This window comes from Procambarus clarkii, chromosome 19, assembly GCF_040958095.1.
Source record: "Procambarus clarkii isolate CNS0578487 chromosome 19, FALCON_Pclarkii_2.0, whole genome shotgun sequence".
Lineage (NCBI taxonomy): Eukaryota > Metazoa > Arthropoda > Malacostraca > Decapoda > Cambaridae > Procambarus > Procambarus clarkii.
The window spans coordinates 12,967,467-12,991,245 of NC_091168.1; the positions used below are offsets into that span (position 1 = coordinate 12,967,467).

The following is a 23,779-nucleotide window of genomic DNA, read 5'->3' on the forward strand; positions in this document are numbered from 1 at the left end:
ACAAGTATAATGAAGGAAAAGGCAAGGGGATAAATAGGGAATACCTTACTATCTCTCCCTCCCTCTCTCCCTTACTGGCTCAACCTCCCTTACTGTCTCTCCCTCCCTCTCTCCCTTACTGGCTCAACCTCCCTCCCTCTCTCCCTCACTGGCTCAACCTCCCTTACTGTCTCTCCCTCCCTCTCTCCCTTACTGGCTCAACCTCCCTTACTGTCTCTCCCTCCCTCTCTCCCTTACTGTCTCTCCCTCCCTCTCTCCCTCACTGGCTCAACCTCCCTTACTGTCTCTCCCTCCCTCTCTCCCTCACTGGCTCAACCTCCCTTACTGTCTCTCCCTCACTGGCTCAACCTCCCTTACTGTCTCTCCCTCTCTCCCTCACTGTTTCTCCCTCCCTCTCTCCCTCACTGGCTCAACCTCCCTTACTGTCTCTCCCTCCCTCTCTCCCTCACTGGCTCAACCTCCCTTACTGTCTCCCTCCCTCTCTCCCTCACTGGCTCAACCTCCCTTACTGTCTCTCCCTCCCTCTCTCCCTCACTGGCTCAACCTCCCTTACTGTCTCTCCCTCCCTCTCTCCCTCACTGGCTCAACCTCCCTTACTGTCTCCCTCCCTCTCTCCCTCATTGGCTCAACCTCCCATACTGTCTCTTCCTCCCTCTCTCCCTCACTGGCTCAACCTCCCTTACTGTCTCTCCCTCCCTCACTGGCCACTGTCCCTCCCACCCTCACTGCCTTCCTCATGGCATGAGAACCATATATAATGGAGGAGGGAGCCACTAATGGGGGTCAGGGATAGGCGTTTTGGAGGGAGTTCCTAGTACTCTTCCCAGTCACCAAGACCCCTCCCCATTCCCCTAGATTCCACACAGTCTGTCTGCCCCTGCTGATAGATGCCAACTGTGCATAATCCATAAATAAAACTAATTGTTTAATTAATAAACAGGAAGCAATAAAACATGTTAGTGATTAATAACATATAATAATACACGAAAATTAACATATTTTGGCATATATATTGTACAGCTAAGATTAAAAATTAAAAAATTTGAATACAGTACGGGTGCAAGGGTTTGGCAACCATCACTTGATTAGCGATCCTTCCCACCCTTCTTCACTGCCTCCCTCCCTCAATGCCTCCCTTCATCAGTCACTGCCTCCCCTCCCTCCCTCTCTCCCTCCCTCCCTCCCTTCCTCTTTCAATGTCTTCCCTCCCTCCCTCAGGTTGGTATCCAGCATGGTGGGGATAGCAATATTTGTGTACAGTTACTGACATCCTTTGTAACTGTCACATACACATGACATTTATAAGTACAAATGGTGCCTAGAGAGGATTCAAGCAAAATTCTGTATACAGTATACTATATACAGTATGCCTTTTCTAAGTTATAGAAAGATAAGAGTGTGATTCATTATTGTACAGTTTAGTAGTACAGTACTGCATATAACAATGAAATTTTTTTTATTTATATTACTAAAAAAATGCATTACATAAATGCCTCCTGAAGGCATAACCTCTTGCAATGAATCCAATCCCTGCAACGCACTTGGGTACGTCCCATATAGTCTGCCGAATCGAGGTTGCACTGTACTTTCATACATGTGAGTTTCATAGGCCTTTGCTCCCTTCACACCTCTGAGGGGCCCATGTTCTGGCTAGTAGTCCCCAGTAGGCATGACAACTCCATGTGACTGAAACTCAGTACTAATATTAGCTAATATCAGTCCAATAGCTGTAGGGAGCCGTATGGGCTCTACTCAGAAAATGGTTTTTCATTACATTTAAAGTTGTTTTCTGGGGGGAGCCCCGTCGGCTCCCCGGAGCTTTACCGGCTGATATGCTAATGTCAGACTTTGGCATCAGTCATGTGTATGGAGTTCTAGGGCCTACCGGGGACCACGAGCCAGAACCTGGCCCCCTCAGAGAGGCAAGGGGAGCAATGGCCTATAGAAACCCCCGTGTGGTTGGAAGCATTCTATGTCTGCCATCGACCGGGTCAAGCATCCAGAAAGGTAAGCATTCCAAAACAAACCCCTATTCTGGTGAAAATTGCTACCTAAGCCAAACTAGTGAATAGAACTCTTCAACAGAAAACACGGAAACTAGTATGACGTCATACGTCACCGCGCCGCTGTCTGCGCAGCTCCCCCCTCCCCGGGAGGGGGAAGGGGGAGCCCCAGACCTCCCACGCCGGCTATCCACCCATCAGTTCTTCGGCTGATGCTATAGGCAATGGTTATGTGCTCCGGCTCCAGTGGTTGTTTCAGCACTGTACCTAGAGTGTGGTGTCTGTTTTCTAGGTGGTGCGTGAGCCGGGTGTGATTCTTCAGTACTCGGGCTGCATGCGCCTAGGGTTCCCTTCCCTAGGTGCCTTGTAAGTACTGCCCTTGGGGCTTGGGGCCACCTTCCACAAGTTCCTTGGGTCCTGCCCCTGCTTGGCCGTTTACCGCTTGGTTTTCGGCCGCTCTTTGTGTGCTCGGGTGTTCTGTCTCCCTTGTTCGCCTTAGAGTAAGGGGCGGTGTTTGCACTGGTGGGGCGCGGGGTACTGTGCAGCTTGTCTTTACCAATCATAGCGGCCGGCTCTGTTCCGCTTGGGTACGCTGTCCTCTTGCGGGGTTTTCTTTTTCTTTTGTTTATATACCTGGTGGGGGGGTCTGCCTTCGTTCTTGCCCCTTGTGTCCCTTGTGTTCTGAGTATTTCTGGTGGTACCCCCTGCTAGGTCCCCGTGAGTGTACACGTCCCGGGGGTTCAGCTCTTAGAAAGTTGTTTGGTAGCTTGGGTGCCGGTTAGCAGTACCCTGCCTGGGATTACCTGAGCGCGAGTCCTCTTAAAGTAAACGCACCTGGGACCCTGGGAAACCCCTGGGGGCGCGCGGGTCCGATGGATGTGACCCCAGAGCCCCCCCCTCGCTTCCAGCGAGTTTGAGGGTTGCTCTCACCTTTTGTCTCTGGGTGACTCTCTGTTTTGCCTCCGTCTGCTGCCTGTGGGGTCGGTGACACCTTCGACCCGGTGTCCTGCGAGTTTGGTTGCTCGTTGTGGCTCGGTTACCCAGTTGTGCTAACAAAGCGGGTGCGGGCAGCAGGGGCGTTGCACTTGAGCCTTGGTGGTGGCAACGTTCTCGTGGTTTCCTCCCCGGGAGCCCCGGGGCTGCCCCGTTGTATTTCGTTTTGGGAGCTTGGGGGTGTTGGTTGCATCCACGCCCCCTTGTCTTTCCCCTGGTTCACCCTTCCTGCCTGCATCCGGTTCCTTACCGTCTGTAGGTTCAGGGCGGGGTGTTTCGTGGTGTTGAGACTCGGGCAGTCTCGGGGAATTCCCCTTCCGGGGTAGTGACGGGGGCATTTGGGCCTGTTCCTCCAGCCGTGTTGTATGAGTCTGCCAGTGGGCTCCCTTCCTTAGTGTTTTCACGGCTGCCCCGGTTTTCTGGTACGGCCGGGGCTTTGGGGGAACGGCTCGGCCCCGGGGCCTGTCGTGTAGGTTCCCGGGGCTGGGGAGGGGCTGCCTTGGGGGGGGCCTTGGCCCCGTTAGACCCCGTGGGGGGTTTTATCCCCCTCTAGGCGGGGCTTGTGGTTACGCGGAGTGGGGTCTTTCCTCCCCACTCGCCGTACGTGCTGTTGGACGTCGGCCCCTCCCCGGGCTCGGTTCCTTGGCCTTTGAGTCGGTTGGTTCCGTCCTGTGGGTGGATGTTTCCTCCCCCGCTTTTTGGGACGGTGTTTTTGTCATGTTTCCCCGTTCGTTGGGGTTCTGCGTGACTTTTGATCTCGGGTGCGCCTGCGCCTTCGTGTGCCTTCGGGACTAGTGTTGGCTTCTGTGTTCTCGAGGGTACGGGAAGGTTTTTCGCTACTTCCCGCATTATTGGAACGTCTGTCGGCTCCTAGTACTTGTCGCCCGGTTGGGCTCCTTGTCGCCCGGTTGGGCTACTTGTCGCCCGGTTGGGCTACTTGTCGCCCGGTTGGGCTACTTGTCGCCCGTTTGGGCTACTTGTCGCCCGTTTGGGTTCCCTTTTTTTTTGGGCTCTTTGCTTCTTTGGCCGGTTTTATTGTTCCTGCTTCCTCTTTTGGCTCCTTTTCTCGTGCAATAGTCCTGGCTGGCGCCTTCCCGCAGGGAGGGTGTGCGGTTCGGCCAGCGTGTTATGCGCATGCGCCGTGGAGTTTGTTTTGGTCTGGGCGATGGTTCAGTGCTGGGGTTTTGCGCCCTTTTTTGCTACAGTGCTTCGCCTCTCGTTCTTCTCCCTGGCTGCGGTATGTGCCCCTTTGCACCAGGGGTGTCCTGGTTCCCAGTTGTGGGGAGGACACCGCGGTTTTCTGTGTCATGGGTGTGGACCGCCTCCTTCGCCTCTCCCTGTTCTCCTGCGGGTCCGGCTCTGGCGTCTTCACCTGGCGGTGCTCCCAAGTTCTTCTGGGCACGGTTGAGTCGTGTCAAGTTCGAGCCACCATTCGCCAGGTGAGTTTCTGCGGTCTGGCGTCTTTTGGCCGGGCGCTGGATGCAGCGGTGTTCATATACCTGTTTTTATTTAGGTATAATTTTGTACGACTGAGACCGTTCGCACACCAGTGACTGTCCCTTTATCACCCCTTCCTGTCCCCCTCATGTGCATGTCCAACCCATGCTGGAGTCATTCAGGGGACCCTCCTTTTTTAATGTTGTGAGGTGTGGGGGTTGTAGGGTTGGTTCTGTACTCACCTGGTGAGGCTTCTGGCTGTGCTTGCAGGATTTGAGCTCTGGCTCTTGGGTCCCGCCTATCTGGTAGAACTTGCGGGATAGTCCCAGCGGAGTGCAGTGGTGCTATTGGCACTTTTGGGGAACACTGTATTACCATCAGTGGTCTGTGCTTGTTACACGACCTACTTGCGAGCATAAGCCTTCTTGCTGGTTCGTCCGTGGACTTCCAGGGCGCACTGGCCTGTTTTCGTATGGCAGTTCCGGCCCGTCCTGGTTGTGGGGGTATGTGGACCGGTGGACTGCTCCTAGCAGCTGCCTGGTGGGCCATCCTCTGGCCGGTCTGGCCTGACCTTGGGCCGGGCTTGGGTGTAAAAGAGCTCCCAGTACCTCATCCAGCAGGTATCGAGCGGGGTTTTCTCCGCCGTCGGTCGCCTGGTGCAGGTTTCTGGGCCTGCAGGGTTTTGTCGTGTCTCCGTTGGCCCTGTCTGGGGTCTGCCTGCTCCGTTCTCTGCCTTTGCAGAGGGGAGTTGCTATTTACATGTTGCATGTTGCAGTGGTGCCTGTTGCTGCTGCTGCTGCACGTGAGCATTGGTCCCGTGTTTCACGGTGGCGTGTCCTTGTTCCTGTGTCCGGTTGTGGAGTGGCGCTTTGCTGCCGTTTTGTGCCTGGGGATTGCGTGGGGTTTTTGTCCCTGCCTGATTGTCCACCCCTGGTTGTTCTCCTGGTTTTTTTTTTTTTTTTTGTGCTTCTGCTCTTTCTTCCTGCCTCTTCTGCAGCAGGAATGTTCTGCGTGTGTTCTTAGGCGTTGGTCAGCCTGTGTCCTGTGATGTGCTTCTTTGTCTCGGTCTGTTGCAGTTGTTCGTGCCCCTTGGTTCGGGTCCTGTTCTGGCGGCGACCCTTCCGCCTTCTTTGGTTTTCCTAGCTTGCCCTGCCGGTTGTTGTTGTTTGACTTTTTTTGGGGGGGTTCTTGCGATGTCTCGCGTCGGACCCGTCGTTTCTGAACTCCTGGCGGGCTTGCATGCTTCGGAGTTTTTCTGTTCGGCAGACGTTCCATCTCCTTGTGCCGCCTGGGTTTCGGTGGTCGCGCCCGAGATCTTCTCGCGGCTCCGCCTTTTTCCTGGGCTCGGGGGGGGCCTTGTCGGGGCTGCTTATGTTCTGCCTCGTGGTCTCGCCTCCGGTTGGTGGTCAGGTGGCTTCGTGGTAGGTGTCCCACCTGCGTGCTTTCTTGGCGGCAGTATGGGGTATTTTGGCGGTCCTTCCTTTTCCTGTCCCTTCTTCGGTGGGTCCTTCTTGTTGGCTTGGTTTACTCTCGGCTTGGTTTTCTAGTAGGGGTTGGGGGCCGTCGTCTTGCCACATACTGTCGCCTCTTTTCGTGCGGCGCAGGCGGAGCCGCTTCAGCTTGCTTTCGGTCTTGGTGTTGCTTCTGCACCGTTAGTCAGCTGTCTTGTGCGTCATTTCACCTCCGGCCTGTTCGTGCGCCGCTTGCACCATCCTGGTCTCTGGTCAGCGTGCTCTGTCTTCTCCTCGGTTGGTAGTGCCCCTTCGGTTCCGGTGTGTTTTTTCGTCGGCTCTTTCCTTTGGGCCTTTGCATCTGGGGGTCGGTTCGCTGTGTTTTCTTGCTCCTTCGGTTTTAGCGTTTTGGTTGTTTGATGGCAGCAGTCTCCATCTTTTCTGGCGGGGGGTGGGGCTGCTGCATTCTGGAGGGGTCCAGGGTTTGTTGGTGCTTTGTTGGTCGGGCCGGGGGTGTGTCGTTTTTGTGTTCAGTGGCGGCCCTCTGCTGTTGTTTGCGTGCCACGGCGTTTGGGTCCGGAGCGCGTTTTGCGTTGATCCGGTTCTGTTCTTCCCGGTTCGCGGGTGATGGTGTCCCGGGTGGTCAGCCGTGTTCTTGCGGCTAAGCTGCCTGTGTTCTTCCCTCATGCCTGTGGCGTTCGTGGCTTCGCTGCTCTCGCTGCCGTCTGGGCGACGTGGCCTTGCAGTCTTTCGGGCATGGATTTTTGGTGTTCGTGCAGGGGCCTTGCTGCTCGTGGTTCTCGTGTTGTTCCCGGGATTTTCGGGGCTGTGGCGCCTTGGGTTGGCGTTTGCTGCCGGTTGTCTCGCCTCCTTGGGGGGTGCGTGGTGTCCGCCTCCCGGTTTTGTCCCTTTGACCTTCCTCTGTGGGTAGTTAGCTCCGGGGAGCCGACGGGGCTCCCCCCAGAAAACCAGCGTTGAATGTAATGAAACGCCATTTTCTGGGTGAGACCCGGAGGCTCCCCGGCAACCCTCCCTCCCTCCGGTCGGCGTTTTTCGCGTGTTTTGACATCCAGCCTCAGAACTGATGGGTGGATAGCCGGCGTGGGAGGTCTGGGGCTCCCCCTTCCCCCTCCCGGGGAGGGGGGAGCTGCGCAGACAGCGGCGCGGTGACGTATGACGTCATACTAGTTTCCGTGTTTTCTGTTGAAGAGTTCTATTCACTAGTTTGGCTTAGGTAGCAATTTTCACCAGAATAGGGGTTTGTTTTGGAATGCTTACCTTTCTGGATGCTTGACCCGGTCGATGGCAGACATAGAATGCTTCCAACCACACGGGGGTTTCTATAGGCCATTGCTCCCCTTGCCTCTCTGAGGGGGCCAGGTTCTGGCTCGTGGTCCCCGGTAGGCCCTAGAACTCCATACACATGACTGATGCCAAAGTCTGACATTAGCATATCAGCCGGTAAAGCTCCGGGGAGCCTCCGGGTCTCACCCAGAAAATGGCGTTTCATTACATTCAACGCTGGTTTTTTTCTAAGCTTGGTTTGTTCAGTTAGGAATACAACAAACTCTGCCTGATAGTCATTCTTCAATGGTGGAGCAGCCACACTCTTCCTGCCCTGTGGAGATGGCAGGTTTATGTGAAATGATATTTGCTCCCACTGGGCTAAAATTGTCTCGGAAGCCTGGTGTGTACCATGGCTAGTGCCATAAGCTAACGGGAGCTACTTGAGAGACTACCCAGAAAGATTTACTTCTTTACATGAGTCACTTTATTTGTATAGCTTTTATATACTGTATCAAATAAATTTCACATATTATGACATACTAGAAATTTTACTTGCCCCTCCAGTGCACCATGGTGAGAGAGCTCCTGGGAGCCACTGAAAGGGCATGTCACAAGATATTGTTTTCAGTACATGTATAATGAACTTCCCCTTTCTGGGCAGCACCTCAGTGGCTTCCTGTTCTTGCCTTATTTTGCATTTCCATTTAATGGCAGGATATTGGTATTTGACTTTAGATTTTTCAGGGAAGAGGGAAGGTTCACTCAGTAGTTGGTTCTTCCCCATCTTATAGAGGAGGCAAGATAATTTTAATTGCTCCTAATTGTACAAACAATTATACAATTGCTTGTACAATTGTAATTGTAATGATAATCACATCTGAATCATAATATCAGTTGAATTTACCATAACTGAATTGTAAATGTAAATGTTGTTACAGTAAAATAAGCAGTCTTCTGATTCCACCGATGCAGCATACATTTCCATCACTGCCAAGAATAGCCTGCTCTTCTCTTTATAGCTTGTTCCAGGCAGCTGCAGGTCCTAGATCTGAGGCTCATTTTGCCCTTCAGAGGATAGGTTTAGGTAGATGGGTCCCCAGCCCCAGCCTTCTCACCCTTTTATAGCAGAGGTAACATTATCTATTAGATGTATAAACTGTTTGGTAAATTTGAGGAAGTATTTATATGATGAGTGTTAATTTCAGGTATCAGGTGTTTATGACACGTGGGACATGATCCTAGAACGAGCTTTAACGAAGAATGTTATCCTTGTTCCTGGAAAGGCTTTTATGTGCGATACATCTGCACCATCCCAATATATGAGAGCTGCCTTTTCAGTTGTGACACCGGAAGCAATGGATAAGGTATATTTTACACTGATCTCTACAGTATATACATAGCTGAATGCATACATTTGTTTATATTGTGTTGTCCTTAAATAATGTGAGAGGGAAACTTGGGGAAGGAGGTGAGGAGAAGAAGCGGGAGAAAGACAGACACACTTGCACGCACACACACACCTGTGTGTGTCTGGGGCCTGTGGCTGAGTGGAAAAAACTAGGGACTTGTAATCCTAGGGTCTGGGTTCGATCCCTGGCGATGGCGGAAAACAAATGGGCAGAGTTTATTTCACCCAGATGCCCCTGTTACCTAGCAGTAAATAGGTACCTGGAAGTTAGACAGCTGTTAGGAGCTGCTTCCTGGGTGTGTGTGAAAAAATATGCTTATTGATTGACAGTTAAGAGGCGGGCCAAAAGAGCAGAGCTCAACCCTCACAAGCACAACTAAGTGAATACACACATAAGTTCATAATAATTTTTGGATGTTTAGAGGAGGAAATTTCATCTAGGGTGGACCGAGCAGCAGAAGAGATGAATATCATAGAAAAAAATAGTAGGATTAGGAGAGGCCTAAATTCAAAGGAGTATGTTAGTGATTTTAGGAGGATAGGAAAATATGAGAAAGACAAGAACCGGCCCTTAACTCTTAAACTGCGCAACACATCATATGACGTGTTGAGTAACTTACCCAAAAGTGTGCATCACGTCATATGATGTGTTGGAGTACTACGCAAGATTTAAAGGGCCCGTGGATACACAGGGTTCACCTCACCTTCATCAGGGCTCTTGTAAACAGACGCCTCCCAGTTTGGTGCTTTATTTGGATAATTACTTCATTGTAAACAGACGACATTTTTTTTGTTAATTGTGGGCAACATTCCCAGGTGTGAGGGCCTCAGTACTGAGTGAGCCACCAAGGCTGGCTCACAGGAAAATGATCAGGATTCTGATAATAGCAGGATTGTTGTGATAATTAACACTGTAGTAGGAGGAGTAATCTTGGTGGGGAGGGCCGACCACCCCTTGCGGTCGCCTGTCCCTCAATAGAATTCTTGGTGACTCGGATACTTTTGATATCGTTCGTCATATGCGTTTTTGTTCTCATATTGGCATCCTTGGTGATATTTAGCGCCCTCTGATTATTCCGCACATTTGATAGTGCTACATAGCCTTCCCGGTTTGGTGCCTTCTTTTGATAATTACTTACTTGGTGGGGAGGGAGGTAGCGTTGTCTGCTGACTGTGTGTGACCACCGTGTACTTTCTGGACTCACTATACCAGCTTAGTGGCTCGATATGGTAAACAAAATATGCAGATACTTATATATAACGTCTGTATATAGTGAATAAAAGAAAAACAGTATGGTGGGAGGAGGATGTGGGCGAGTGAGGTTAGGTGAGGGAGGGAGGGAGTGGCAGCCAGTGGCGGGTTGCCACTGGCTGCCACTGCCACTCGGCATACCAACTTAGTGGTTCATTATGGTGAACACAAATGTAGATACTTATATATAATGTGTGTGTAATTACCTAAGTGTAGTTACAGGATGAGAGCTACGCTCGTGGTGTCCCGTCTTCCCAGCACTCTTTGTCATATAACGCTTTGAAACTACTGACAGTCTTGGCTTCCACCACCTTCTCACCTAACTTGTTCCAACCGTCTACCACTCTGTTTGCGAAAGTGAATTTTCTTATATTTCTTCGGCATCTGTGTTTAGCTAGTTTATATCTATGACCTCTTGTTCTTAAAGTTCCAGGTCTCAGGAAATCTTCCCTATCGATTTTATCAATTTCTGTTATTATTTTATATGTAGTGATCATATCGCCTCTTTTTCTTCTGTCTTCCAGTTTTGGCATATTTAATGCCTCTAACCTCTCTTCGTAGCTCTTGCCCTTCAGTTCTGGGAGCTATTTAGTACCATGTCTTTGCACCTTTTCCAGTTTGTTGATGTGCTTCTTAAGATATGGGCACCACACAACCGCTGCATATTCTAGCTTTGACTTAACAAAAGTCGTGAACAATTTCTTTAGTATATCGCCATCCATGTATTTAAAAGCAATTCTGAAGTTAGAAAGTGTGGCATAGGCTCCTCGCACAATATTCTTTATGTGGTCCTCAGGTGACAGTTTTCTATCTAGAACCACCCCTAGATCTCTTTCTTTATCAGAATTCTTTAAAGATTTCTCACATAATATATAGGTTGTGTGGGGTCTATGTTCTCCTATTCCAAATTCCATAACATGGCATTTATTAACATTAAATTCCATTTGCCAAGTAGTGCTCCATATACTTATTTTGCCCAGGTCATCTTGAAGGGCATGACAATCATCTAAGTTTCTTATCCTTCCTATTATCTTAGCATCATCAGCAAACATGCTCATATAATTCTGTATACCAACTGGTAGATCATTTATGTAGACAATAAACATTACTGGTGCAAGAACTGAACCCTGTGGTACTCCACTTGTGACATTTCTCCAGTCCGATACATTGCCTCTGATCACTGCCCTCATTTTTCTATCAGTCAGAAAATTTTTCATCCATGTTAGAAGTGTACCTGTCACCCCTCCAATATTTTCCAGTTTCCAGAACAACCTCTTATGTGGAACTCTGTCAAAAGCCTTTTCTGTGGGGAGCCCCTACGGCTCCCTGGAGCTTATCGGGCTAATGTATGTTATGTTAGACCGGGACATTTGCTAAGGAGTTCAGACCTACCAGGGACCAGCGCCAGAACCTGGCCCCTTCAGAGAGGTTTCAGGGAGCAATGGCCCTGGAAAACCCCATATGGTTGGGGGTTTTCCTTATCTGCCATCGACCGGGGTTAGGCACCCAGAAAGGTAGGCGTAACAAAACAAACCCCACATGATAAGAAACTACAACAAAAACCGAACAGAGAGGTAGAAAACTCCCTACAATCCCAAGGAAACAAGCAAACAAGCAAACATCACACTTTACTGCCGCGCCGATCGTCCGCGCAGCCCTCCCCACCCCGGGAGGGGGAGGGGGGAGCCCCGGACCTACCGCGCCGGCTGCCAAGCTCCAGTTCGTTTGCTAATGTCAACCGGGATTGACGCTTCTCTGGCCTCAGTTTCCTAGGCGGTGTTTGCCTTGTGTGGCGTTCACTGCAGTGTGTTGTGGTGTGCGGTGGCCAGGAGTACTTCATCAGTGCCGGGGCTGCATGTGCTTAGTGGCTGACTTCCCTAAGCGCCCTGTGAGTACTGCCCTTGCGTAACAGGGTTATCTTCCCTGGGGCGTTCGGGAACCATTCCCATAGAGGTTCTTGCTGCTCGGCATTTGCCTCGCCCTTGGGGCCAGCTGGGGCTTGGGGCCCTTGTTTGGCCCTGGGTAGGGATTGGTATTGTGCTGGTTAGGGCGTCAAGGTGTTGCGCAGCCTGCCACCTAAGCGGCGGCCGGTTTCTGTTGCCTCTGGAGACGGTGTACTTTTGCGGGGTTTTTCTTTTGTTTTTCATTTTCTTGCCTGGTGGGGGTCTGCCTAAGGTGGTTATAGTTCCACTGGTAGTGTTTGGCGGCCCTCTGCTAGGCCCCCGTGCTTGTACACGTCTCAGGGGTTTTCAGTGCTATAATCTACCCTCTTATGTTTGGGTTTCTTAACCGGTTAGCAACACCTTGCCCGGGCTTCCCGTAGTTGTTACCCTACGGGCCCTGGAAACCCCTGTCTGGGCTCGGGGGACCATTGAATGTGTCTTCCGGGTTCCAACCCGTCTTGTACGGGATCGTTGGTTGCTGTGCCCTTGTCTCCGGGTGACAGTCGCCAATTTTACCTCCGTCGTGCTGCCTGTTGGGTCACTGACACCTTGACCCGGAGTCTTGCGAGTGATTCTCTGCTTGTTCTCCAGTACTCTCCTGATGTTATTACTGTTCAGAGTACAGGCGGCATCCATGTTGCAAGCTAGGTTAGGTTGCTGCAACATGCTAGGTTGGTTTCCCACTCGAATGCCCCGTGGCCGCCCCGTTTGGTTAGGTGCTGCTCGCCCCTTTCTCTCCATGTTCCCGGCTCCGGACCGTCTGCGGGTTTCGGGGTCGGGGCGGGGTTTAGTTGCGGCAGAGACTCTGGCGGTTTTCGGGGGCTGCCCCGTTCGGGTTGGGGACAGAGGTTTGAGCCTGTGCCTCCTGCCAAGGCTTCTGGGTCTTACCAGCGGCCCTTTCTTGTTGCCTTTCCCATGGACTCTTGCTTTTCTTTCAGGGCGGAGGGCTTGGAGGACGGCTCTGCCCCGGGGCCTCTGTTGTTGGTTCCCGGGGCTGTGGGGGTTGCCTGCTAGCAGTTCTGGGGCGGTTTTGCCCCTTCAGGGGTTTTTCTGCTGTTGGGCGGCGTTTTTCGCCCTTCCAGTCTGCTAGCTTCCCACATTTGCTGGCGTGTTTTTGTGTATTTAGCGTCAGTCACAGCCCCTGCTGGCGGCCATTTTCGTCTGCCGGTTTCACGGCGTGGCCACCAGGGCGGCGTTGCGGTTTGTTTACATGCGTCTGGGTGTGCGAGCGAGCGTCTCTGGTGAGTTTTCAAAAAATTTTCAGGGTTTTTGTTCTCCTATTGTCGTTTCTTTGTTTTTCTGGTGTTTTCTTGCCGTTGCCTGTTCCTCTGGGAACGTTTGGGTGTTGATTTTGGGTCTGAGCCTATGGGTTTAGGCTCAGTGCCCCTGGCTGGTATGCTTGCTCCCACACCTTGCCCCTCGGTTTTCGGTCTGTTGGGACCGTTTTCCCAGGGCGTTCTGCTGGGGTCTGTGCTTTGCCTTTCAGTGGTGTTCTCCGCCAGCAAATGTGGTGGTTTGGGCTCCCCCTGGTTCGATTCTGGGTTCCTTTGGGTTCCTTGGTTTCGTTCTGGAGGTTTCTTCCTCTTGGGCCCCCTTTTGTGGGTTCAGGGGACTTTGTTTCCTCGTGTGACCCGGTTCTGCCTTTTGGGGTTCCGGGGTCTTCCTGGCTTGCAGACTGAGCTTTTTGGGTCTTGGCACATGTTGTGGTTGTGCTGGGACTTTGTGGTTTTGCTGTCGAGGTGGGCCTTTTTGATGCAGTTTTGTGCCTTCTTTGCCTGGCCGGCGTAGTGCTCTCTGCCACTAGTCGGCGGCTTGTGCTTTTACAATATATGTCCTCACCTAGTTGTGCTTGTGGGGGTTGAGCTCTGGCTCCTTGGTCCTGCCTCTCAACTGTCCATCAACAGGTGTATCGGTTTCTGTGCCTCTTGGGCTCTGTCATGTCTACATGTGACATTGTATGGGGGTCAGCCTCGTTACTTGTGTGAGGAGTCGCCACATTACTTCCTAGTGCTTTCCTGTTCCCATTCTGACACTATAAAAAAAAAAAAAAAAAAAAAAAAATTTAATTCTATCTGTGGCTCTTTTGGGTACTCCGTTTCCACCTGTGTCCCCTAGTGCGTGTGCCCCTTGTGTAACATAGCCTGTCCTTATCAACCCTGTCGATTCCCTTGGGTATCTTGAATGTGGTGATCAGGTCTCCCCTCACTTCGTCTAACAGCGAAGTGTGGTTTCATTCCCGTAGTCTCTCCTCATGATTTCGGTAGTGTACTTTTTCTTTCTGAAGGGGTTCTGTTCCCTTCTCTGTTGACTGAGCGCTGGGGGAGCAGCTTGCTCTGTTGCCTCTCGCTTGGTCCCGCTGTTGGTGGGCGCTTTGGGTTGTCTTCCGGCCTCTGCTGGCGTCGGAGGACGGCTTCTCCCCCTTGGGGGGGTTCAGAGCTGGCGGGGTGGGCTTCTTCCCCTGCGCTTCGTCATTTCCTCTTCGTGGGTGTGTGGGGCGTGGTCGATCCGCCCCATCCTTCTGGGCTTCCCGTCTGCTCTTTGCAGTCATGAGCTTTTCCAGTCTGCAGTTCTTCTGGACTACTTCAGTCTGCGCCCTGGATCCTCTGCCCTCCTCGGAGGACTGTTGTCTCCTGTTCGGATTCTGTTAGGGCCGGGTGCATGGATGGTGGACCTGGACCTCCAGGTCACTTCTTGGCACGTTCCTCTCCAGTTTTTCTTGGGCTAGCACGGTTGGTAATTACCTATGTGTACTTACCTAAGTGTAGTTACAGGATGAGAGGTACTCTCGTGGTGTCCCGTCTTCCCAGCACTCTGTCATATAATGCTTTGATTATAATTGTCATATTGTCATATCATGATTGTCATATGTCATGATATGTCTTAATATGATTGTCATATAATGCTTTGGTGGTGGGGCTTCAGGTTTGCTGTTTTTATTGCCTTCCCTATTTTGTAAAGGGCACTTTGTATACTCTTTGCATCTTTACCGGATCTTAGTGCCCTGTCTGCGTCTGAGATTCGGTGTCTGGCCTACCTCGACGACTGGCTGGAATGGGCTCCCAGTCAGTCCGCTTGTCTGCTCGCCAGGGGATGGTTCTTTCCAGATCGCTGGGTTTGGTTTCCTGGTGATCTGGAGGTTTTACCTTCTGTTTCCGTCCCGGGTTCGGACCTGGGCCTTGTTTCAGGCTCTTGGGCCCCTCATTGTCTTCCCTCCGGAAGTGTTACTGCGGCTGTGGTCCCGCCTTTGGCTGTTCAGGAGGGGGTCCCGGGTTGCTCAGCGGTTGCTTGGGCGGTTGTGCGGGAGTTTGCACTTCGGCGTGCTTGTCTGTCCACGGAGTCGGGTTTGGCTCTGGCGTCGGTTGGTTCCTACGGAGACTCCCCTTCCGCCTCTTGCATTCCTTGGGTTCCTCTGGGGATCTGGTGTTGGTGCTGCGTCACCAGCTTCCTCTTTGGGGTTTTCGGGGTTCCGTGCCTTGGCACCTCCCCGAGCCTTCGCTCGATGTGTTCACGGACGGGTCGTCTCTCGGCTAAGGCTTTGTGACCTGTGCTCACCAGGTCGGCCGAGGTTGATGGAGTCTGTCTGTCCGTCGGGCTCTCAGCCCGGTTCAGGTGTTCATGGCTGTCTGGTTTGCACTTCGGAGGGTTTGGGTCACTAGGTACTCTACCATTCAGCTCTGTTTGGACTGTTCTCTGGTGGTTCTTGCCGGAACCACAGGGGGTTTGGTTAACCGTGTGGTTCGTGTCCGGGGTGTGTCCTGCGTCCTGGTGGACAGCTGTCTCGGTTCATTCCTCTTCGTGGGTTGGCCAGTCGTCGCCGATTCGTTTTGTTGGCTCTGTTGGGCTTATGGACTCCTGGCCATGGACGTCTTCGGGTCGGCGTGGTCTAGGCGTCGCCCGTTTTGTGGCGCCCTTCCCACCTGCGAGGACTTCACGGTGGAGGCTTTCGGCAGGCCTGGTCGAGGTGGGGGGTACTTGTACCTCTTCTCCCGGTCCAGCTGTTGCTTCGGGTTCTGGCTCGGTTGCAGCCCATTCCCACGAGAACAGTCCTTATGGTTCCATGGTGGCCGGCCCTGCCTTCTTTTCAGACGCTGCTTGATAGGTGTCCGTACCCGGGGCGTTTTTCCTGAGGCTTCGCCTTTTTCAGCGGGCCGAATCGGTCCTGTCCGTGACTGGTTCGGCCTTCTCTTTGGCTCTTCGCGTCTGGTATTTTGACGCAGGTATCACCATTTCTATGGTGTTCAGGTGGCTTTGTTGACGGTGTCCCACCTGCGAGCTTCGTCTTGGAGACAGTATGACGTTTATTACGTTTTCTCGCGTTTTGTTTACCCTCCGGCCTGCTCATGAGTCGCCTGAGCCATCCTGGTCTTTGTTCAGGGTGCCTTCTTATCTTCCCCTCAGTTTGTGGTAGCCCCTTCGGTTTCAGTTTCCTCCTCTTTGGTACTGGTGGTAGCTTTATTGGTGTGCAGCCTTTCTCTGTCCTGGCGACGGTCGAGACGGCTGCTTTCCGGAGGGGTTCTTGGGTATTGGTACTTGTTTGGTTTGGCCGGGGGGTGCGTCCTGTGTTGTCCGGTTGTGCTTTTTGCTGTTGCCGGCGTACCGTGCCTGGGGATGCGCTGTGGTTGATCCGGTTCCTTCGTTCCCTGTTTTCAGGGCTCGGGTCTCCCAGGTCGTCCGCAGTGTTTTCCTTCTTCCTGCGGTCTGTCTTTGCGCCCGTGCTGTTCAGACGTTTGCAGCATTTGCTGCTGTGTTGGTGACGTCTCGGGCTCGTTTCGGGCACAGGGATTTGTGGGTCGCCCAGGTTTTTGGCCACCCATCCATATGTGCGTCTGTTCTTGGGCGTTCTTGTTGCCTTGGGTCGCAGGTTTGCGACCGGTTGTCTTGGCTTTGCGTTGCAGAGTTTGTGGCGGCCGCCTCCCGGGTTAGCCCTTTCTTTTCCTTCTCTTTGGGTATGAAGCTCCAGGGAGCCGTAGGGGCTCCCCACAGAAAACCAGCGTTGAATGTAATGAAACGCCATTTTCTGGGTGAGCCCCGGAGGCTCCTTGGAAACCCTCCCTCCCACCGGTCGGCGGTTTTTTCGCGTTGGTTGAAGCTTAGCTTCCGAACTGGAGCTTGGCAGCCGGCGCGGTAGGTCCGGGGGTCCCCCCTCCCCCTCCCGGGGTGGGGAGGGCTGCGCGGACGATCGGCGCGGCAGTAAAGTGTGATGTTTGCTTGTTTGCTTGTTTCCTTGGGATTGTAGGGAGTTTTCTATCTCTCTGTTCGGTTTTTGTTGTAGTTTCTTACCATGTGGGGTTTGTTTTGTTACGCCTACCTTTCTGGGTGCCTAACCCCGGTCGATGGCAGATAAGGAAAACCCCCAACCATATGGGGTTTTCCAGGGCCATTGCTCCCTGAAACCTCTCTGAAGGGGCCAGGTTCTGGCGCAGGTCCCTGGTAGGTCTGAACTCCTTAGCTAATGTCCCGGTCTAACATAACATACATTAGCCCGATAAGCTCCAGGAAGCCTCCGGGGCTCACCCAGAAAATGGCGTTTCATTACATTCAACGCTGGTTTTTTAGGTCCAGATAGATGCAGTCAACCCAACCATCTCTTTCCTGTAATATCTCTGTTGCTCGATCATAGAAACTGAGTAAATTCAATACACAGGATCTTCCAGATCGAAAACCACACTGTCTGTCTGATATTATATCATTTCTCTCCAGGTATTCTACCCATTTAGTTTTAATTATTTTTTCCAATATTTTGACTTGTCAATGATACCGGTCTATAATTAAGGGGGTCTTCCCTGCTTCCACTTTTGCAGATTGGAACTATGTTAGCCTTTTCCCACACATCAGCTACAACTCCTGTAAACAGGGATGCCTGAAAAATCAGCTGAAGAGGAATGCTGAGCTCAGGTGCACATTCTCTCAGAACCCATGGTGAAACTCCATCTGGACCAACTGCTTTGTTCTTATTTAGCTCCTTAAGCATTTTTTCCACTTCGTCTCTAGACACCTCTATGTGCTCTATGTTGTTCTCTGGAATTCTTATTGTATCTGGTTCCCTGAAGATTTCATTTTGTACAAACACACTTTGGAACTTTTCATTTAATGTTTCACACATTTCCTTTTCATTTTCCGTGAATCTATTTCCCATTTTCAACCTCTGAATATTATCCTTTACCTGCAATTTGTTGTTTATGAATTTATAGAATAGACCTGGTTCTGTTTTACATTTGTCTGCAATCCCTTTTTCAAAAAAATTTTCTGCCCCTCTCCTCACTGCCGTGTAGTTGTTTCTCGCATCTTTGTATCGCTGGTATGTTTGGGGGGTTCGGCCTCTTCCTGTATTGATTCCATTTTTGTGTCTTTTGGTCTCTGGCCCTCTCGCACTTTCTGTTGAACCAATCCTGTTTCCTACTTCTGCTTCTCTGTTTTGGTATAAATTTTTTTGTGCCTTTATCATATATTTCACAAAACCTGACATACATCTCATTCACTTCCTTGCCTAGCAACAAGTCTGTCCAATTATACTCACTAAAAATTTTTCTAAGGTTGCCATAATGTCCTCTCCTAAAGTCAGGTTTTTCAATTGCATCGACCGTCATATTTTCTTCCAGATTATAACGCATTGCATACTTGTGTGTGTGTAATTACTTAAGTGTAGTTACAGGATGAGAGCTACGCTCGTGGTGTCCCGTCTTCCCCAGCACTCTTTGTCATATAACGCTTTGAAACTACTGACGGTCTTGGCCTCAACCACCTTCTCACTTAACTTGTTCCAAACGTCTACCACTCTATTTGCGAAGGTGAATTTTCTTATATTTCTTCGGCATCTGTGTTTAGCTAGTTTAAATCTATGACCTCTTGTTCTTGAAGTGCCAGGTCTCAGGAAATCTTCCCTGTCGATTTTATCAATTCCTGTTACTATTTTGTACGTAGTGATCATATCACCTCTTTTTCTTCTGTCTTCTAGTTTTGGCATGTTTAATGCTTCTAACCTCTCCTCGTAGCTCTTGCCCTTCAGTTCTGGGAGCCATTTAGTAGCATGTCTTTGCACCTTTTCCAGTTTGTTGATGTGCTTCTTAAGATATGGGCACCACACAACAGCTGCATATTCTAGCTTTGGCCTAACAAAAGTCATGAACAATTTCTTTAGTATATCTCCATCCATGTATTTAAATGCAATTCTGAAGTTAGAAAGCATAGCATAGGCTCCTTGCACAATATTCTTTATGTGGTCGTCAGGTGATAGTTTTCTATCTAGAACCACCCCTATATCTCTTTCTTTATAAGAATTCTTTAAAGATTTCTCACATAATATATAGGTTGTGTGGGGTCTATGTTCTCCTATTCCACATTTCTTAATATGACATTTATTAACAATAAATTCCATTTGCCAAGTGGTGCTCCATATACTTATTTTGTCCAGGTCTTCTTGAAGGGCATGACAATCATCTAAATTTCTTATCCTTCCTATTATCTTAGCATCATCAGCAAACATGTTCATATAATTCTGCATACCAACTGGTAGATCATTTATGTAGACAATAAGCATCACTGGTGCAAGAACTGAACCCTGTGGTACTCCACTTGTGACATTTCTCCATTCAGATACATTGCCTCTGATTACTGCCCTCATTTTTCTATCAGTCAGAAAATTTTTCATCCATGATAGAAGCTTACCTGTCACCCCTCCAATATTTTCCAGTTTCCAGAACAACCTCTTATGTGGAACTCTGTCGAAAGCCTTTTTTAGGTCCAGATAGATGCAGTCTCTTTCCTGTAAAATCTCTGTGGCTCAATCATAGAAACTGAGTAAATTCGATACACAGGATCTTCCAGATCGAAAACCATACTGTCTGTCTGATATTATATCATTTCTCTCCAGGTGTTCTACCCATTTAGTTTTGATTAGTTTTTCCAATACTTTCACTATTACACTTGTCAATGATACAGGTCTATAATTGAGGGGGTCTTCCCTGCTGCCACTTTTGTAGATTGGAACTATGTTAGCCTGTTTCCACACGTCTGCTACGATTCCTGTACACAGGGATGCCTGAAAGATCAGGTGAAGTGGAATGCTGAGCTCAGATGCACATTCTCTCAGAACCCATGGTGAAACGCCATCTGGGCCAGCTGCTTTGTTCTTACGGAGCTCCTTTAGCATATTTTCCACTTCATCTCTAGACACCTCTATCCGCTCTATGTTGTTCTCTGGAATTCTTATTGTGTCTGGTTCTCTGAATATTTCATTGTGTGTGTGTGTGTGTGTGTGTGTGTGTGTGTGTGTGTGTGTGTATATATATATATATATATATATATATATATATATATATATATATATATATATATATATATATATATATATATATATATATATATATATATATATATATATATATATATATATATATATATATATATATATATATATATATATATATATATATATATATATATATATATATATATATATATATATATATATATATATATATATATATATATATATATATATATATATATATATATATATATATATATATATATATATATATATATATATATATATATATATATATATATATATAATATGTCGTACCTAGTAGCCAGAACGCACTTCTCAGCCTACTATGCAAGGCCCGATTTGCCTAATAAGCCAAGTTTTCATGAATTATTATATTTTCTCTAATTTTTTTCTTATAAAATGATGAAGCTACCCATTTCATTATGTATGACGTCAATTTTTTTTTATTGGAGCTAAAATTAACTTAGATATATGACCGAACCTAACCAACCCTACCTAACCTAACCTATCTTAATAGGTTAGGTTAGGTTAGGTGGCAGAAAAAGTTAGGTTAGGTTAGGTGGCAGAAAAAGTTAGGTTAGGTTAGGTTAGGTAGTCGAAAAACAATTAATTCATGAAAACTTGGCTTATTAGGCAAATCGAGCCTTGCATAGTAGGCTGAGAAGTGCGTTCTGGCTACTAGGTACGACATATATATATATATATATATATATATATATATATATATATATATATATATATATATATATATATATAATATATAATATACATATATATATATATATATATATATATATATATATATATATATATATATATATATATATATATATATATAATATATATATATTTACACACACACACATACATACATACATACATACATACATACATACATACATACATACATACATACACAGGGGTACCTCGGTTTAAGAGTTTAATCCATTCCTGGAGACAGCTCGTATTCCGAAGCTAATTTCCCAATAAGAAATAATGGGAAATGAATTAATCTGTTCCTGACTACCCCAAAAACCCCACATCAAACTAAATTTTTATACCTAATTCATCTAAATAAACCTACAAAACTATGTTCAAGTTATTTCTTACCTTGCTGTTGAATGCTGTAGGCGTATGGAAGATGGTGAGGAGGGGGGAAGAGGAGAGGAGTTACTGTTTGGAAGGGGAGTCCCCTTCCATTATCACATCAGGCAGTGAGGACCTTTCTGGTGTGCACTCCCCTGGCACGTTTTATCTGAGTGCCACTAGGTCCTGGTTGTGGCTCACTGCTCGATTTCCTCACCACAAATCTGTCCATGGAAGCTTGCTTTTCCCTTCTTCGCAAGCCATCTGTGTAGTAAGGCATCACATTGTCATTGAAAAGATTAAGGCAACAGCCTACTACAGCTTTCTCTGGGTGAGTCTTTTCAATAATTGTTTGAATCTCTTCCCACATCTGACACACCTTCCTAATTTCTGCAGAAAGGACATTCGCTACTTCCTCATCCTCCTCCACTGTAGATTTATCAGCTGCGTTGTCTTGCTGTTCCTGTTGAAGAGCTTGGAGTTCTTCGGTGGTCAGTTCTTCGTTGTGTTCTTCCACCAACTCCTCCACATCATCATCATCCAATTCCAAGCCCATTTGCCGGCCCAGAGTAACAATTTCCTCAACAATAGGCGCATCATTTACAGGCTCAAACCCCCTCAAAGTCTAGTTCTCTCACACGTTCAGGCCACAATTTTCTCCAGCCAGAGATCAGGGTTCTTTGAGTCACTTCTTGCCAGGCTTTGTCAATGAGTTTTAAAGCACTACAAATGTTAAAATGGTGTTTCCAGAACTCTTTGAGGGTGAGGTTTGTGGCTTCAGTCACTTCAAAACATTTCCGGAAAAGTGCCCTTTCATAAAGTTTCTTAAAATTCGCTATGATTTTCTGGTCCATAGGCTGAATTAGAGGAGTGGTGTTAGGAGGAAAGAATTTAACTGTGAGGAATTTATTGTATCTGGGCAACAAATCATCTTCCAAGCCTGGAGGATGAGCAGAAGCATTGTCGAGGAGAAGCACAGCTTTGAGTGGCAAATGTTTCTCCTGCAGACATTTTTCTATGGCAGGGCACACCACTTCATTCACCCACTCCGAAAAAATAAGCCTATTCATCCATGCTTTTTTATTAGCCTTCCACGTCACACACAAATGGGTTTTCTGCACTTTATACTGTTTGAAAACCCTTGGATTTTCAGAATGATACACTAGCAAAGGGTTTAATATTCAAATCGCCACTCGCATTTGAACACAGCACAAGCGTAAACCTATCTTTCATAGGCTTGTGTCCGGGCAAGGATTTTTCGTCCTTGGTAATGTATGTCCTCTTAGGCATTCTTTTCCAAAAGAGTCCTGTTTCGTCACAATTAAACACTTGTTGCGGTAGGTATCCTTCAGCCTCTGCTAACTCTTTATATTCCTCAATAAATCGTCCAGCGGCTGGTTTGTCTGAGCTGGCTGCCTCCCCACGCCTTGTAACACTATGGATACCACTTCTCCTTCTAAATTTTTCAAACCAGCTCCTGCTTGCCTTAAACTCTTTCGTATCTGCATCACTCGTTGCAGGGGTTTTCTTTAGAAGGTCTTCGTGCAATACCCTGGCTTTCTCACAAATAATGGCCTCCGAAACTCTATCACCCCTCAACTCCTTGTCATATATCCAAATTAATAAGAACTTTTCCACTTCTTCAAGTATTTGCGGTCTTTGTTTCGTCATTGTTCTTACTCCTTTTGCCACTTTAGCACTCATAATCTCATTTTTCTTCTTAAGTATAGTGCATATTGTTGATGTGGCTTTGTTGTACTGCCTACAAAGTTCAACAACACGTGTACCATTCTCATGCTTCCGAATGATCTCTTGTTTCTCCTCTATTGTCATCCTCACATGGGCTTTCTTGCCTTGATCCTTACCTCTGGCTTTCTTGGGACCCATGGTGAAATATATAATAACAAATTGTATAGTCAAATGACCAAAAATCCAACAAGACACTGAAAATCCGGGTGAAGAATTGATGTGGGATAGTCACTGGGCACGAGACAATGGTAAATTGAGGGGCGGAGGGGCGACAATCGCCGTACCACCACGCGCTAGGTCGGCCTGAACGCATATCAACAAACTCGTGTTCCGAGGTAACCTTCGCCTTCCGAAACACATTTTCCGAGGATATCCTGTTCATATTCCGAAAAACTCGTATACAGGGACACTCGTATTCCGAGGTACCACTGTATATATATATATAATTATATATTATATATATTATGTAATAGGAGCAAAAGGAGTGTTGGGAGAAGCCATATTGGTGAGGGAAGTGGCAACGTCTTCCTGACTTGTCATGCTGTGTAAGGGTGGCCACTATGTTCTTTGGGCACTATACCGGCTTAGTTGAACAGTTATGGTGAACAAAACATGTAGATACTTATATATATAATGTGTGTGTATATAGAGCTATAACACCACAAACAGTATATTTGAAGGATGAATGTTAATGCATCTGGCCTTGAACCAGTGAGAGAGGGAGGGAGGGAGCATTAGTTGTGTGTGGCCACCTGTTACTGTCTGCCGTGACCATACAAGATTAGTGGTTCGCTATGGTGAACACAAATGTAGATACTTATATATAATGTGTGCATATAGCATAATAACAGCAAAAGGAGTGTTGGGAGAAGCCATTTTG

The 23,779-nt window shown here is 48.4% G+C and overlaps 1 protein-coding gene across 8 annotated transcripts in view; it reads left to right on the forward strand.

Moving 5' to 3' along the window:
* The window catches only part of LOC123757627 (kynurenine/alpha-aminoadipate aminotransferase, mitochondrial), a 279,339-nt gene that overhangs the window by 249,831 nt on the left and 5,729 nt on the right, over positions 1 to 23,779 (forward strand). For all 8 annotated transcript variants that reach the window (XR_011229091.1, XM_045741458.1, XM_069326946.1 and 5 more), the window contains one exon: positions 8,377 to 8,535. Coding sequence is in view for 7 of the 8 variants with exons in the window: in XM_045741458.1 (XP_045597414.1) it covers positions 8,377 to 8,535 (159 nt within the window). In the remaining variant the exon portion in view is untranslated. The remainder of the gene's footprint in view (positions 1 to 8,376; positions 8,536 to 23,779) is intronic.